This window comes from Solanum tuberosum, unplaced genomic scaffold (genome assembly GCF_000226075.1).
Source record: "Solanum tuberosum cultivar DM 1-3 516 R44 unplaced genomic scaffold, SolTub_3.0 scf00021, whole genome shotgun sequence".
In the NCBI taxonomy this organism is placed as follows: Eukaryota; Viridiplantae; Streptophyta; class Magnoliopsida; order Solanales; family Solanaceae; genus Solanum; species Solanum tuberosum.
In genome coordinates, this window is record NW_006238947.1 from 1,772,928 (window position 1) to 1,788,010 (window position 15,083).

Below are 15,083 nucleotides of genomic sequence, written 5' to 3' on the forward strand. Positions count from 1 at the left end.
ACCCACACTTCATAGAACTTCTTGAGTAACCATACTACCTAACTCATATCCTTGATCATAAAACATCATAACATAAAGGAACACACCATGGCTACTCTAAAAGCCTACTTGTGCAATGCATGGATGGCATCCCATACTACAACCCACACAAAGTAGTGCATTCTTGAGAAGCCACAGTTCATTATCATTCTTTGTGGGGGTAAGCCTTAACCAACATAGACCATGTGAGCAAATCATGGAATCCCACACTGAATAAGTGATTCCTACTTGCCTAAGGTAGGACCGTTAACATTTAGCTTAGGTGGATCCCCTAGCTAAAACCTATGTGGGCACATATTTATGGGATATGGAAATAGCTGCTAGACACCCCGCCTCAACTCATGGATGCGCATCCATCCATAGAGATTGCTACTCACTACAAGAAAATGTACTTTAAGCTACAAAATACATTGTAGCTAAATATAAAATTTTCCGTAGCTAAACACTTTAGCTACATTATTTTGTTTCGTAGCATGCGTAGCAAGATGTAGCGTGGCTAATAGTTAGCTACAAACTTTACATGGTCCGTAACTAAGATTTTATACTTATAACTACAAAATAAAATTGTTTATAGCTGCAATGGATACAAACTTCTGCCACGAAAAATATACTTATAGCAAATTATTTTATTCTTGTGCCACGATAAATAAAATTTGTATCTATCTTTATAAAGTAGCCATAAGGGGTTGTATTGTAGCAAAAGATTCAATTTATTTGCCACGGATATTTAAACTTTGTGTCTAGTTCTATAACTGATCTCGTGGCAATAATACTTATATTTAGTTATGAATCAAAAAATTCATAGCTATAACTCAATGTATTTGCCACAAATTTTTTCATATTGTAACTAACAATTCATATATCTAGTCATGAAATATCAGTGTTGAAGCTTAAGAAAAACTATTTGCTATAAAAAGTAATTTTTTAGCCATGTTCTCTATACGTGGCAATTATAGGAGTATAGATATAGCTACAAATTTAAAATTTCATAACTAAAATTTCACACTTCATTGTCACAACATATAAATTGTAGCTAAAAAAATCTTCATTTTTTAACAAGATATTTTTGTGGCAATTATATATTCTTCACAAGATATTTTTGAGGAAATTATATATGTTTTTCAACCTAATAAAAAAAAATTCATAGCTACAAATTCATACAATGTAGTTTCTATTTAACATGAAATTTATATTAAAAATGTGCGAAATATATTGAATTGTATAATAAATACAATACATGGAGAAAAATACTTAATAATGATTCAACAATGTCATTCAAAATAGTGAAACATCATTTTATTCAAACATATAAATATTCTTTTACAAGACATAATAGCTATTTTTGTCCCGTCAATTTTGATGCTCTCATCACTTCTTCATAAGCTGCAAAAACAGTTAAATATTACATAAGAAAATGACATAATAAAATATTTAATTTAATTATTAATATGATTTTTAAAAATAACCATCATAATTATAGCTAATTTCTATCTCATCCTGAGTGCCCATGCTTCCTACAAAATTATTAAACACGAGTTAGCTATATATGATTTTGTAAATTTCTCTAATTGAAATAATAATAAAAATTTAATATTGCAGAAGTTATATTACCCTGATAAACAAGTTCCTCAACGTGTTGTTTGGGGAGATTTTCTTTGATCGACGTCGTTTTAGAACTCTTACGAAGTTCCACAAGTTTCACATCATCATTATCAATCAAGCAATTATTTTTTTTCCGAAGACCATTCCTGCCCATATCTTATTGCAAACAAGTATTTGTAAGATATAAAAATGTATTTAATAATCAATTTTGAAAAAAATTATAAAAACAAAAAAACATGTAACTCAAAATCAATACATGGATACATATTTAATAAAATAAAGAATTCATGTATAAACAATACAATCAACCAAGAGTAACTGTATTGCTAATATATCGTTTCATTGATTAAAAATTATATACAAAAAATTTAAAAAGTGAAAAAGATAAATTCAAAAATTGACAGAAATTAAAAAAAAAAGGAGAAGAAGAAGAACGTACTTGTTTTTAGATGTTACTGCAAAATGTTAGAACACCAAAAGATGAAATTAGAATATGTATTAAAATAAAGAGAATTAGTGATGTTAGGGTGATTTTACTTCCTTTTGGGTGCTAGTTTTATTACGTTTTGCTTATTAAAATAGGAAAAGAAAGAGCTAATTTAGGCATAAAATAATGAGAGGGAAAAAGTTTGGAGGGAAATATTTTTACTTCTATTTTGATTTTTGTGTATTCGTGGATTTCCCTCCTAATAACTAGAATAATAATAAAAAGTTTCATCACTTATTTAATTAATGTTATTTAAAATCTAAAATTGATATGTAGATTTTTTTAATTAGCTAGGACCTTATCATATCCAAAGCTCTTTTTCTCTTAGAGAAGAGAACTTTGTTGTCAATTCAATGATAAATATGATTAATGAGATTTTTCTATTTAGTTACAATATTTGTTTGTCATTAAATTTTTATTTTTTTAGTAGTGTTTAGTGTGCGTTTGATCATATTTTATTGTAAAATTTGAAAAAATCATAGGTTTTATTTTTAAAGTGAATAAATATTTTGTGTTGGTCAAAGTGAATTTTTTTCCTCTTTAGAACAGAATGACTCGCCCAAAAATTGGCCGAAGAATGAAAAAAAGAAGTGAAAACACCTTTTTTGTTGTTTCTTTTGAAAATTCTAGAATTCAACTTCAAGTTAGATTCCAAAATTTTATGATCAAATATGTTTTTCAGAGTTCAACTACCAAAAAGTGAATAAATTGCATAGCCAATCGTTCATACATATTGAAAATACAAAGATAAGAATTAACTATGTTATTAATGCAATAATATCTTATATTTGAAAGGGAAAAGGGTCTAAAAAATACTCCAACTTTGGCCATATGCTGTTACGAAACCAGACTTTATGGAGGACATTTTACCCCCCTCCACCATTTAATAGTGTATTTTAAAGATATATATGTGCCCATGTGGATTTCCACGTGGACACATTATTATTTATAATTATGCACTATTTATGATTTCCATGTGGGTACATATATACCTTTAAAATACACTATTAAATAGTGCAGGAGGGTAAAAGGTCTTTTCCAAAGTTCGGTATTGTTACAGCAAATTCGGTCAAAGTTCAGATATTTCAGACCTTTTTCCCTATTTGAAACTTACAAATATATTTATCTGTAAAACTGAATTAAATTGAACAATGAGCACCTATTACTACACCAAAATATGTTGTTTTGATACAATAAGTTCGAATCAAATAACAATTCGCAAAGCACTAGTCAAGATGAAGTTTGTGGTGGAATTAGTGAAGTTGATAATATTTAAATTTGATATAATTAATCGATCAAAATTAATTGAGCATAACTCCTATTTATTTTAAATATATTTAAATATATATATATATATTAAGATCTTGTAAGATAGAATGTATAACATCTCTAATTAAATTAGTTATATAAATGTATTGTTCGATAGAAGAGGTTCGGAAAAAAAACATGTAGCACCCCAAGATTTACATTTCACCCCGTATCAGATAAAATGTCTCACCTTAACTGTGCTCACACTTTTTAAATAATCAATAATAAATAATATTGTAGTTATCTTTTTTGTCAATTGATAAATTATTTAATTAATTTGATAATTATGAAATTTGAACAAAAGAAAATTACATATATTATTTCCTTTGGTTTTTTTACCTATTCACTTTGGACGTTTCAGGTTTATTAAAAAAATGATTGGTATGACTATTTTACAAAAATATCCATATTCATTGATCGATGTTTAGGTCTTGATTTTTTTTAGAAATAAGTAATTAATATTAAAGGTAAAACATGATTTTTTTTGTATATTTTTTTAAGTAAAAAATGAAAGAAAAAACAATATAATTATATATATATACATATATATTGGGAACCAGAGTCTATGTCGTACAACTTTGACATATATATGTACATTTATTATACTATTAAGTTAATTATTACCACATTTTTTGGTACTCGAAACAAAACGTTAATTATGTTTAAAAAAATTATTTTAAATTTATTTTTATGAGTAAATTTTACTATTGCTCCAACTAGTTTCAACACGATCATGAAAAAACTTAATCATTAACTATGAAATTTTATCATAGTAAATAATTTATGACTATATCTTTTAGTATGCCACAATTTTTTGAACATGAAAAATATTTATTTAGCTACGAGTTTTTCTTCCAATAATTTATAGTGGCTAAAAAGTTATTATTAGTACGGAAAATTTATATTTATGGCGAAAAATCACAGTCTTATAAAATTTCATTTTGGCAAAAAATTTATGGCTATATCTTATCGTTATTGCCACAATTTTTTTTATAACTTAAAGAAAACTTATTTATTTAGCTACAAATGTTTCTTCAAATAATTTATTGTGACTAAAAGTTATTATTACTATGAATTTGCAGCAGATAATATTGAATTGCTACGATATTATATTATAGCGAAAACTCTATGGCTATTTCATTTAACTATAGCTACAATAGTTTATAACTTGAAGTAAAAGTATTTATATAGCTACAATATTTTGTGTCAAATAACTTATTGTGGCTAAAGGGTTACTATTGCTACAATGACTTTTATCGCGTGACAATAACGTATAATTAGCTATAGAACTTTGTTGTAACAGTAAAATTATAGCTATTTAGGTCATTATTGCCACAATTTTTAGCAATTATAGCAAAAGTAATGATTTAGCTTTATCAATTTAATTGTCGTGGCTATGAAATTTGACGAATTTTTTGATAGCCACAAATTGTGAATTTTTGTGGCTATTACTAAGTAATAGCTACGATTTTCAAATTCATAGCTTAGATTTCGTAGCTATAAATACATTTTCTTGTAGTGATTTATGACGATTCTTTTAAAATGAATATTTTAAAATAAATATTTTTTATCGTCTAGACACGCCACGCAAATGTCTTTTATTTTTTTATAGTACCCCCATAAGTACAAAAACTTTAGAACTAATAAAGCATAACAACAAACATATTAAACAAACTTACAAAACTAGAAATTACATTTAATAAAAACACTAGAGCACACTGATTTAATTAACACAACTAGAAATAAAATAAATAAAAACAATTAAACTAAAGGATTTTTTGAGTGAGAGTAGATTTCAAGTTAGTATAAACAGCATGCCATCCAGCTTCAGTTGGATGAACTGTGTCCCAAAAAAATGCAGATTTTGGATCATTGCACACTGTATACATCTTTTCACCTTTAACATTCATACTTCCACATGAATATTTGTTGCTTATTCCCATACAACATGGCTTCAATGGTGTCTCGAACCTCGTGCTTCCTGTAAAACGATATCAAGATTTTAAGTTTATGAATTATGTATTCTCGAAATAGATTTATTAAATAATTGAAATGTGAAACATCGTCCAATATTTGGAATAATGTTAAAATTTGCTTCATTCTATAAGTTTGACCTTTTAATTCTTGTGGTAATAGAAGGAAATTATGAATTTATAACACCCCCTAGATTCGCCTTTTAGGCATCCTCCCGTTAATATTGTCTAATTCAGATTCATGTCAGATAGATTCACTAAAAGGACGAAACGCTCTAAACTAAAAAATTCTACATTTGGAGGGCCAACTAATTGGACCCAAAATCTCTGCTTAGAAGAGAAAGGATTTCAACCATTCCACGACCTTATCTACAGGAGTTCTGAATGACTTACAATTTATGTGGTGGTGGGGGGAGGGGGGGTGGGGAAGAGGCGGGGAGAGAAGACGTTTTCTCATTTAATAAGCCTTACATTGTGCAATTCAAATAGTCGAGGTCCAAAAGCGGGTATAAAACACACAACCTTACTTTGATTTGAACCTCTCAAAACAAAAGGAAAATCAGGCTAGGAAATGACTCGTTTATCAATCCGGTTATTGGACCCTAGACCCACCCTATACATAGGTATGTCATAAAACGTGTTTCATTCAAAAGGATAAATTAGACTCTTTTTTTTCAATATATTTTTTCAAAACGAAGCAGTGTCGAGTAACATACCTTGCACTCCTTTACTTGCCAGCACAGAGTTGAAAGAGCTAAAAAGATCAAGAATCACAAAAGTTGAACCCATTGTCTCATTGTTCAATTTTGCCACAGCTTGTTGCAATAGTGAATTGTGAAGATCCACAGCAATATTCTCAGTAGCATTGCATTGTTGAAATGAATTCAAAATTGTGCTTTGTGGAAGACATCCTAATGGTTCCAATGCTGTCACTGCTATCTTTTTGGCACCTAATTTGTTGACTCTTTTCATGTTTACAACTAGTTGGTTTACCACACTAGTTATGAAGGCAGGAATATCCTACAAAAAAATAACTAGTTAAATAACATGTATGTAAAATCTGTGCTGCTCGAACTTTTCGAATAATGTTGTTGTAAGTCATGTTAGATCCTTCAAAAATGCACTATTTTTGGAGGATTCAGCACGCATAGGATGGCAGTTTTGAAGAGTCAAAGTAACAACATTACAAGTATAGAAAAATTGTGTTGCTCAGATTTTACAAAATATGTTGTTTTCGTTGTGTTAGATCTACTGAAAAATGTACTATTTTTGGAGAATCTGACACACATAGAATGATAGTTTTGAAGAGTTCGAGCAACATAGTATAAATGCATATTAACATGCACATAAAATTTATGTCGTTCAGTTTGTTTAAAAATGTTGTTGTACTACTTGTGTTAGACTTAGATCTTTCCATGATTTATTATTTTTGAAGGATCCAACACATATACGATGATATTTTTAAAGAGTCTAGAATTCTTACTTAAATTCCATAGACAATGAATTTCAAAGATGCATGTGTGTTTTCTTTCTTTTAAGAGAAAAGGCATAAAGTCACCACTGAAGTTGTCACAAATTTTCAAAAAGACGTCTTAATTTTGCGGGTGTCCTATTACCCTATTGAACAACTTCCCAATAGTATGTATACCCCATTTTTCACCCAATACCACTTATACAAAAATATTTGTAAGTCACGCACTAATAGTCACTTTACACGTATTAAAAGTAATTTTTAATTATTTTTATTTGATTTCTTTGCTTTTCTTTTTATTCTTTTTTTGTTTGTTCTTCGCCTCAACCTCTGTTCTTCTGCCATTCCTTTCATGGCGATGAACAGTTGCCAAACCCGCTGTGGCGGTTCCCAGTATCACTATCAATTATTTGTCAAACTACCACCAATTAATTTATTTATGAAAATAAATATCGTCAAATAATCAAAATCTAAATACTCACAATATCACCAAGTCAAAATCTGACATTTAAATCACCTCCTTCTCCAACTTCTTACTCCCAAATTGAGTTTCCATAATTTCACTATTCCCAGATCCCAAACTTGATTTGTAGTAGGAATAAAATCACTAAACTAATTTGTTTTTTTAAAAAATAGAATAAGAATGAACACAATAATATTAGTTTTAAAAAAACAATGACCAAAAAGGAAAAAGAGCAAAAGAAAAAAATGAAAGAAAACATAAATGCCCAAGAAATATGGGTAAGCTAATGATGATAGGGAAGATGAGAAAAAAGATTTTAAAATTAAAAACTATTCCTAATAAAGCTTTAAAAAAATTAATACATGAGTTTTTATATGTTTTTCAAAATAAGTCAAATCGAAAGTGTCACATGACAATTTTACATTGGTCTGAAGCTGTATGAACAATCCTTCACGCGCCCATATTGCGTGACAACACGAGTGGTGTTAAAATTAGTCAAAAGGGTATATTTATTGTGGATTTAGATAGTTTTGTGGGGTAATAGGACACCCGCGAAGTTAAAATGTCTTTTTGAAAATTTAAAACAACTTTAATGATAACTTTTTGTCTTTTCTCTTCTTTTAAAATGATAGTGTCTAGACCAACTTGTGTTTTCCTAGATTATTTCATTAGATATCTATTACCTTTCATCGGCGCATATACAAAGTACTTCTATATACCAAAAAAGCTCAACCATATTAGCAATTTTTGTATCTATTGAAATTTTAACACGATATTCAAAATTTTATTTACTTCATTAACCACTAGCTATGAACATCCTCGGATGTTCATAGCAATGACGTGAACCCATAACTTTCCGCCTAGACCTAAATTTATCTATGATCAACCACTTGTATATAGTACTTGTGTCAACCGTCAGGTTAGACTATCACATCAGACCATTTTGAGGTGTATCACACATTTTGAGGTGTGATCCTTCCTCTGCTCCCGTAGTATGTGAGATAGTTTGTGCACCGCTTCCTCACCCTTTTAATTAACAATATGAAGGAGTAATAATAAGTAAGGATGACAGGTTTTGAACTCGTGACATTTTCTATCAAAAAAACACACTATCAAATTCCACAGTGTAATTTACTAAATCCATTAATGAATTCTAGTTTATAGTGTATAGTAGGTGTAGACCAAGTTTAATTGTTCCAAAATATCCAAAAGAAGTAGGGTGGTCAACATCTAAACTGGTGTCAGCAACAATTTAATATACAAAGAGGCCCTTCTATTCTACATTAAATATCAATTCTTCACTGAATATTTCAGTTCAAAGACTATAGTACTACTTTGACTATTTATTTTTAATCTCCATTCAAGATTTTATAGGTTCAAATTTATAATCATATGGTCAAACTCAAATTCATAATTTATGAATATGATATGTTAGATAAGATAGTCATATAATTTAATATTAATAAGAGTCATCAAAGCGATACACAAAATGTTATTTATATGACGCTCATAATAAAGGATAAGTCGAATAAATTAAAAAAACAGATAGATGTCTACATATAGTTGACAACTTCTAAAAAAAAGGTGCACATAATATCATAGGTGAATTTTCACATCAAAATGGGAAAGGAAAATGAAAAGTAACATAAATTCACATAATATACACATTTTTAGACACATGATAATAAAATTCAAGGAACAAATTCATAAAACTTATTAAGACTAACCAAGCAATACGTGTCATAGACCTGAATCATAATAATCTCAAATTAACCAATTTGTTGTTTCTTGGTTTGGTACATCAGGAAAATGGTGTATGTCACATCAAGAAAATAATATTTTTTTTAAAAAAAATCAAATACATTTTTTATGGTTAGCAATGATACACCAAAATCCAGTACATTTTTAGTGTGTAGTAGCTGCAGGGCCTAGTATAATTTGTTTCATTATAAAAATTATTGGGTTTGCACATAAAAATCCAAGAGAAATTATGTTTGGCAACATGTAATATGTCTTCTACTACTGGTGTCAGCACTCATTAATACTTTCTCCGTTCAAATTTATGTAATATTATTAACTGAATATATAATTTAATGAAGAAAATAAATAATTTTAAAAATTGTGATTTAAAAAAAGTTAAAAATGATTGTGTTTATAAATCATATCATAACAGATAAAATGATATTTTAAAATTAAGTTATTACTATATAATTATATATAGAAATATAACGTTTAATTAAGATCGATTAAAAATAAAGTGTCATATAAATTGAAATTGATAAAGTATACAATATGCCCTTCTATTCCAAGGTTCAAACAATATATTTCCGCAATTTTTTTTATTCACGTCATGTAAGATCAATTAAAATGAGAAACACTCTTTATCATAAGATTTTTTTAAATTCAAGACTAAAATCTCTAATTAAAAACGGAGAGAATACATTTCATATTTTGAAATTTCATCACACCATACAATGGTAATATTATCATTTCAAGTTTAAATGGTATACGTCATTAATATAAAGATATTTTGTACCATTAGGTTGTTAGAAGGATATTTACAAGTAAATATACTTAAAACGTATGATTTATAATTTTAAAAAGAAATAAACAAACTACCTACAATAAAAATGACTTGATAGTGTAAAATTCTCTAAAACTAATGTGTATATAATTTAAATTCATATTCCTTCTATCTCAATTTATATTATTTTGTTTAAATTTCAAAAGTCAAATCTAAAACAAATTAAATTTTTTGAAATAAAATATATTTTTAAAAATTATATAAAAATATTATAAATTATTATAATTTAAATTATTTGAAAAATCATATAAAATATCACGACAAAAATATTATTTGACTTTTGAAATCGAAAATATGAAAACGTGTCAGTCCCAAAATTTGGAAACTCAGAAGTCAGAAGAAAACGTAAATCACACAGTCAAATTTATTACTCCTAGTGAATATATATAAGTAGTTTAATTTCTCCTATCCATCTAAAAATAAGAATTTTATGGTTTCAAAATATGTGTACAAAAGTGAACACAAGAATAATTTTTTTAAACAAATAACCTACTTATATATATATATATATATATATATAAGTAGTTTAGTTTCTCCTATCCATCTAAAAATAAGAATTTTATGGTTTCAAAATATGTGTACAAAAGTGAACACAAGAATAATTTTTTTAAACAAATAACCTACTTATATATATATATATATATATATATAAGTAGTTTAGTTTCTCCTATCCATCTAAAAATAAGAATTTTATGGTTTCAAAATATGTGTACAAAAGTGAACACAAGAATAATTTTTTTAAACAAATAACCTACTTATATATATATATATATATATATATAAGTAGTTTAGTTTCTCCTATCCATCTAAAAATAAGAATTTTATGGTTTCAAAATATGTGTACAAAAGTGAACACAAGAATAATTTTTTTAAACAAATAACCTACTTATATATATATATATATATATATATAAGTAGTTTAGTTTCTCCTATCCATCTAAAAATAAGAATTTTATGGTTTCAAAATATGTGTACAAAAGTGAACACAAGAATAATTTTTTTAAACAAATAACCTACTTATATATATATATATATATATATATAAGTAGTTTAGTTTCTCCTATCCATCTAAAAATAAGAATTTTATGGTTTCAAAATATGTGTACAAAAGTGAACACAAGAATAATTTTTTTAAACAAATAATCTATCTATCTATATATATATATATAAAATATAATTTTGATTTAGTATATAAAGGATAATTTTCCCACCAAAGATTTCAGATAAAATATATACACCACCCCTAAGGCATAAGCTTCACTCTTATAAATAAGTGCAAGTGGTATACTCTATATGACACGTGCACATTTAAAAAATTGAAAAATGTTTAAGAAAGCATAAAAAAATTAAATACTAAACAATTTTTTTATTTTTTTTATATTTTAAGTCTAATTAAGTTTTAGTGGACCGAGTCTTGCGTTAATTGATATTCATATCCCTATCGATTGGAGGTAACACGTATTTTACGAAATTTATCAAATTACGTGCGAGCGACTCCTTTTTTTCCCACTCCACCCCATCATTAAGATGAATAGTATTTTCATTGATCCTCCGATATGACTCGAAACCTTAATTTATAGATTGATGGTATTGGAAGTGCTGAACCACTTACGTAAGTTGATTCGACCACCACAGATATAAGTATTGTAAGCTAGTATATTAAAGTACCTGAACTGTACCACCATTAGCAAGGTAAGCACCATAATCATTTCCAGCAAGAGAAAGCAAGAACAATGATTGTTCAATATCTGCCTTTGTGTATACTGATTCAGCCATTAATTTTTGGAAAAAATCAATTTGAGTTGTCATGTTTGGCTCTGGGACTGTAGTATTAAAAACACCAGTTCCTCCATAGGCAAAATTAATTCCATATCTTAGCCTATTTGTTGCATATTTCATCCATCTATATGGTACTGGTGACTTCAATCCCAAGAATTTTGCTGTTTTGTCCATTCAAAAATAATAATTAATTATTATATTGTCAGGTCGCTCAAAAAATATCGGTACGTAACTATTTATAAAGAGTGAGATTAGTAATCTTATGCATAAGACAAATTATCTGCTACGTTAGATAACGACGACGATAACAATAATAGCATTAACATGTACAATATAGTCTTACAAAATGAGGTCTAGAAAAGATAGAATATACACAAATCTTATTTAATTTCCACAATAGACAATAGATAAAAATGATCGACATGGTTTAAAATTTATTTACATAATCGATGGATATTAGTTAAACTCGCACCTAAGGATGTGATGGCTTTGTGGTTCATAAAATAGGTTGAAAACCACGAGATTTCAGATTTCGATACTACAGGCAAAAGTTCTTAATGATTTCTTCTCATCATTTGTCTAAATCTTGATGCGGAGTTACAAATTTACTCAAGTGTATCACAATTAAAAAAAATTAGTCACATGTGTTAACCTGTTAACCTATTTAAATGATATAATTTTTCATCGAACAGATGTCATTTAATACTACTTAGCATAAGGTGCCTCCAATACAATCTTGACGAATAGAATTATTCAACAAAAGTATTGATAAAAAATATTTATAAAATTAATCGAGATATCTATAATTTGACTCAAACATCACCTAACTTTTTTTTAAAAGACCTAACTCAAGACTTGGCATGATTGAGTTTGGTAGAATAAATTATACGTAAATCATAAATAGTGGGCAAACAAAAGTGCAATGAACAAGTGGCAAGATAATGACAATGACAATGAATGAAAAAAAAAAACTCTGTTTAGCACTAATTAATTTTTTTCATAATGTCATACTTTCACATATAAAGCAACATATTTATTGTATTTTTTTTAATAAAAAAAAATATTTTATTTATTTATTCATGGAGAAAGTAATTATGGTAGTCTGACAAGAGATGCAGAAAAAGAAACAAAAGTAGGAATAATGCAACATGTCCAGCCCCAGCAAAAGAGCATACAATGCAAAAGGAAATATACTCATTAACAACCCACTATGGAAAAAAAAAATAGAAAAAAAAAATCTTTTTTTAGTTTTTCACTCATTATTCATATTAAAGTCTGACTAAATTCAAGTTCGTATTAGAAAGTCCCACATTAAGAATAAAACACTCTCTAACAAAAACGAACCCAAACTTTTAATTAAAAATGAAGGAGTACTTACCCTCCACCACTGTGCTTATCGATGGAAAAATAAATTGTTAATATAAACAAAAAGTTGAAAGACAGATATAAAGATAAAGTGGACACAATGATGAAAAAGAGTAATAGCATAGGGAGAAGCAAAAAAAGAGATTAGGATTAATCCACATCAGAAAAAGTAAATCCTTTAGTCATTTTTTTTCTAATTTTCTTATATAAATATATTTTATTTGAATCAAAAAGCTATTAAAAACAATTTTTTCACTTCACAATATAAAAATAAAATTGCATATACACCATCATCAATTTTAAAATTCACTTATGAAAAATTATATAAAATATTTTTTTTTGATAATTTATGTAACACTATTTAACTGAACATACATGCCAAATACAAAAATATATCTAATGAATAATGACTAAAATCTTTAAAAAAATACTAAAACTAAATAATTTCTCCATCTCAACTTATATAATCAGGGGTAGAGTCGGCATACATTCAGGAGTTCATTTGAATCCCCTTCGACAGAAAATATAATTATTTATACATGCTTAATTTTTTTTTGTATATATAATAAATATTGAACCCTTTCGATTAATTTATGTATTTAGTTTCTTTAAATTTTAAATCCTTGTATTAAAAATCCTAACTTCGCCATTGTAATAATAATATAATGCATTTGAACCACACGCAAAACTAAGAATTTTTTTAACATTTATATGTAACCAAAAATCAAATAATCTTTCTAAATATATGCCACGTCAACAAAAGCGATGAAGTAGTTTTTCAAACAACATACTCTTGTAATCGTAAATATTTATTTAAATTTCATATTCAGTCAAATATTATTACGCGTAACACTAATAATAATATAATATTTAATTACCTAGGTAATCGGTGAGAACACGTCCATCGGAAAACCTGCCGGAGGGCTTGCCGGGAAAAGTGAGACCATAAGGTTGTTTCCAAGAATTAGCCATTGATTTTCTATTATTACCAGTATCAACATATGAATCTCCAAATACAAACATTTTTGTTGGTTTAAAATTATAAAATTGGTGATCTTTTTGGTCATTTTTGTAACTTTTTGGGTTATTATGGCTATTCTGGTGACGGTGGTGGTGGTGGTGGTGATGACGTAAACCTTCAACTCGAACACCCCACAAAAATCCTGTAAAAATTACAACAATAAAAAAAAGTGTATTATTGTTCAAATTCTATGCACCGACGATAATAATAATAACATATTTCGAAAGGACAAGGATGGAGTCAGAATTACATTGTTTGTACGTAGTTAAAATTATATTTTTATGTAATTATAATAAATGTTGAACAATCTTCGTTTTTTTTGTATGCTTATTTTATATTTTAAACCTTTTAAGTAAAATTTTAGTTACGTATTTGAAAAAAGAAATACAATAATAATGGAGAAAAATTCTATATAATGACAATAAAAAATATAATAATTTAAATATATAGGTCACTAATAATGTAATTACACTTGAATCATATGTTAAACTACATTCATAATTAAAGCTACATAGACAGAAGGGTGATCAATTAAACACGAAATATCTTTAAATCTTGTATCCTTTGATAAAATTCTTGATTTTGCTAAAATATTTATATTATCATGATATGAAATTTTTATTTCGTCACTATTAATAATGTAAAAAAATAATAATTATACTGACAAAATATATAACTTAAATTTAAAAAGTGTACCTGTGATTAAGAAGAAGGAGAAAATGAAGAAGTTGGAGATCTTCATGGAGATTTTGTTTGAATAGACTGAAGAAAATGGGGGAAAAGAAGAAATAGTGAGATTCTGTTTGTGAATTATAAACATATTTATAGATATGATAAATAAATAAAATAATAAAGAATATGAGGGGACATTGATTGGTGGAGTATAATTTGTTTTTTTTCTTTCAATAAATGAATAAAATAATAATAATAAGTGGATCTTTACCAATTTAACTAAAGAGCCATTTGGTCAGTGCCACAAAGTTCATGAAAA

The 15,083-nt window shown here is 27.2% G+C and overlaps 1 protein-coding gene across 1 annotated transcript; it reads right to left on the reverse strand.

The window, feature by feature from the left end:
• Nucleotides 1-5,015: 5,015 nt before the first annotated feature.
• On the reverse strand, nucleotides 5,016-14,899 carry LOC102591068 (GDSL esterase/lipase At5g03610). The gene is made up of 5 exons (XM_006341178.2): nucleotides 14,789-14,899; nucleotides 13,950-14,234; nucleotides 11,596-11,867; nucleotides 6,126-6,429; nucleotides 5,016-5,417 (listed from the first exon to the last, which is right to left on the reverse strand). The coding sequence occupies exons 1-5, from the start codon at nucleotides 14,832-14,834 to the stop codon at nucleotides 5,203-5,205; spliced, it is 1,122 nt and encodes a 373-aa protein (XP_006341240.1). The 5' UTR covers nucleotides 14,835-14,899; the 3' UTR covers nucleotides 5,016-5,202.
• Nucleotides 14,900-15,083: the final 184 nt, after the last annotated feature.

Coding starts and splice junctions, on each gene's coding strand:
- LOC102591068 (XM_006341178.2), bottom strand. CDS start 14,834: ATGAAGATCTCCAACTTCTTCATTTTCTCCTTCTTCTTAATCACAG. Junction 14,235..14,788: donor CTCCTTCTTCTTAATCACAG/GTACACTTTTTA, acceptor TAATTTTTACAG/GATTTTTGTGGGGTGTTCGA. Junction 6,430..11,595: donor CTAATGGTGGTACAGTTCAG/GTACTTTAATAT, acceptor ATTTTTTTGTAG/GATATTCCTGCCTTCATAAC.